General features: G+C 35.3%; 1 protein-coding gene across 1 annotated transcript in view; it reads right to left on the bottom strand.

Annotated features, from left to right (window-relative positions):
• Window positions 1-3429, bottom strand: part of SLC9C1 (solute carrier family 9, subfamily C (Na+-transporting carboxylic acid decarboxylase), member 1) — a 138469-nt gene that overhangs the window by 122716 nt on the left and 12324 nt on the right. The window contains exon 3 of the mRNA XM_006864212.1: window positions 2590-2718. Within this exon, the coding sequence (XP_006864274.1) occupies window positions 2590-2718 (129 nt within the window). The remainder of the gene's footprint in view (window positions 1-2589; window positions 2719-3429) is intronic.

Raw genomic sequence — 3429 nt, 5'->3', positions numbered from 1 at the left:
GAAACCCTATATGCAGGGTCGCTATGGGTTGGAACGGACTCCACGGAACACAATCACCACCACCACCATATATATGTGTATATATGTATAGATATAGATAGATAGATAGATAGATAGAGATACATATACACCACACACACACAAAAATGGTATATATATATAAAATCATACATATTTATACATGTCCTGGTGTGGCACTGTAGGATAAGTATTGGACTGTGAACCAACCACAAGGTTGACAGTTGAAACCCACCAGGATCTCCTTGGAAACCCTCTAAGGGTCTCTATGAGTGGGAACCAACTCGACAGCACTTAACAACAACAACAATATATGTATATACACACACAGATACACACAAACAATCAACAAATTCAACCACTCACTAAAATGTATTTGTAATGCCAAAATAAAAGCTCAGATCACTTTTGTGGGTATTTACAAACAAGTTCAGAGTAGGAGAAAATTTGCGTTTTCCAATGAAACTGTTCCCAGCCAAGGTCAAACAAGGTGACACTTCTACATTTTTGTTTTGTTTTCCATAAGTTAAAAAAATCAACTCGCTACCTTCACATTATCATAACTCTGCTTCATGGCAATGTGAACACTTAACCATCTTCACTCTGAGGGCAGGAGAGTGCAGACTGTTTGCACTACCTAGCACTCATACTATAAAGAAATGCCTCTTTTGTGGTCTGTTTAGAACCATGGTTCTACACATTTTTGTGCTTATTGGTGAGGATTTTGTTGCTTAGCATGGAACCCAAGTGTAATGTTGAAGCGTTACCTAGTGTGTTTGTACATAAAAAAAGGTTGTGAAGTGTATACATGTGCAAGTTAATCTTCATTGAGGCATGACTATTACAGGCCATGAGTTCAGTGTTACTGAAAGAGCAATGTATATGTTTCTATTGTTAAATTGTTGTTAAATGCTGTCGAGTCCTTTCTGACCCATAGTGACCATGTTTAGGGTTTCCAAGGAATGGCTGGTAAACTTGAACCACAGACCTTGTGGTTCAGACGACTTTGCAGTCCAGTGTATTAACCCACAGCGCTACACCAGGACTCCTTATATATTTATTAAGTGTGTTTAACAAACACACATACAACAAAATCTTGTATTGGTAGTTGATGAAAATGTGATCAGAAGCTCCCAGGAACCTAACTCTGTGTTTTCTCCAGGAACAATTGCTCAGTATTCACTAATTAAGTGTTCATGGAAACTTTATAAAACAAATGCAAATAATGAAAATTTACCATAGACAGTTGAGTCATCTACAGGAAAAGAGGCATATAAGATTAATACAGAAAAGAAAACAGAAAGTATAGAATGAGGTTACAAATAAGAAAAAAGGAGATAAGACAACAGAGAAAAAAAAAATGGAAAGGGCAGAGGACTAAAGAAAGTAGAAAGAGAAAGCTCATTTATCCTAGGATTGGACCTTGAACTTCCGTCTTTTCACTATTTCCTTAACACTTTCCAAATGAGTATGTGAGGGGGCTTCAATGATAAGACAAATGGAATAAAAAGATTTTCCCCTGAGTTGTTGTTGTTTTTTTTTTTTTGAAGCACCCTTTTATGTTGTTCCAGTGACACCCACTACCCCAGAACTACAAATACCAATTGGCAGACTCCTGAGTGAGGTCCACTCACCATCTTGTTGCCCTATGATCCCCACAAGGTCGACAGAAATACAGCAATGGCCCACCAAAGATCATCTGAGTCAGCCCAAATCATGTTTTTGTCTTTCTTTTTTTCAATACCAATCTTTTGTAATTTGTCTGGACTCCAAGTGCCAGGATCCTGTTTAAATCATTCTAATCTTTTGTGCAATGGCTAAGTGATCTGCTGTTAACAGAAAGGTTGATGATTTGAATTCACCCAATGGGTCCATGGAAGTAAGACATGTTTATCTGCTCCTATAAAGACTACAACCAAGAAAATCCTACTCTGTCACATGGGGCCCCTATGAGACAAAATGACTCAACAACACCTAGCAACAACCATGTAGTTTAGGGAATGGCCTTATAGTCACAGAACTCTTTTGATTACTTTGAAATAAGTGTATACCCTGTTTAAGAGCTGGAGTATTTTCTCTTAGGGACTCTCATTGAGGTGGTCCAAATATCACATGACTTAAAAACCCTTTATAATTTGCCAATTAGTGTTATCGCTGTTTATTTATTTTCTGTGTTTTGTTTTGTTTTTCACATGCTGATGTGGGAAGCTTTAGACAGTGGCATTAAAACAAAGTGGTCATTAGTTTCCTTTTACAGGCCCTAACATACTTTATAATAGGACTCTGGTGGGATCTTAGATTTTAAATAAGACTTGCGTTATGTTGTGTAAGTCAGATTTTCAGAATGACTTCTTCTTTAAAACTTTCTCCCCTCTTGGGTCCACAATATGGTAGTTTATTATCAAAATACTGTTTATTCTCTTAAAAATAAAGCTGAATGTATTATTCTCCCACCCTATCCATTCCCCCTGTATTTATTTATTTTTATTTTGGAACAAAACATTTGAAAATCTAAACATAGATAACATGTTCATAAATGAATAATCATATTGAAAAAGGAATACTTCTTACCTGCCAAATTAACTTTTGGAGTATGTATATATCCGTGTCAAATGCAGCATTAAAGATAATTATTGGTGTGAATATACCAAAATATAATTTTGGACTCATCCATTGAATGGTATTTGTATAATCTTGGATCTAATAATAGTAAAAATAAGTCATTTTCTCATTTGTCCATCCCTCCATTCGTCTTATAAGCATAGAATACATGCCTAGTATCCCTATTTCTAACAAGAAAGGAAGATGATTACTTATCCCAGTTTGATAAATGCTAAAGTTTTAGTTACTGTATTTTCATAATTTCCATTCAGATTATTTGCAATTACAGAGGAAAGTCAGTGCATAAACTTATTTCCATTTTATTATATTTTTAAAATGGAAATTAGAAGTTCATTGACATGTAGAGAATATGAAGAGATTTCCAAAAGAAAACAGAGGTTCCAGTTATGTGGAATATCATGAATAAAATCACAAAGGAGTAAATCAACATATTAAATTTCAGAAAGTACAAATAGCCAAGGTGTATGTAGAAGATGTGTGTAGAATAATGGCATCAGTAGAGACTGCAAAATTATGCAGTTTATAAGTGAACTAATGACATCAAGAACTGCATACTGGAAGAAAGCAAAATGTCATTAAAAAGATAGGAAAGAAAGAAAAAACCTTAATGGATATCAGAAGAGACTCTGAAACTTGCTCTCCAGCATAAAGATGCTAAAGTGAATGGAAGAAATAAGTCAGAAAACTGAACAGACGATTTCAAAGGGCAGCTTGAGAAGACAAAGTCCATTATTAAAACGAAATGTGCAAAGACCTGGCGTTAGAAAACCAAAGGGAAGGGCATGTTCA

The sequence above is a fragment of the Chrysochloris asiatica genome, unplaced genomic scaffold, assembly GCF_000296735.1.
Source record: "Chrysochloris asiatica unplaced genomic scaffold, ChrAsi1.0 scaffold00061, whole genome shotgun sequence".
Classification (NCBI taxonomy): domain Eukaryota; kingdom Metazoa; phylum Chordata; class Mammalia; order Afrosoricida; family Chrysochloridae; genus Chrysochloris; species Chrysochloris asiatica.
The sequence above is the reverse complement of the archived record's forward strand: the minus strand, read 5'-3'. Positions and strand labels throughout refer to the sequence as shown.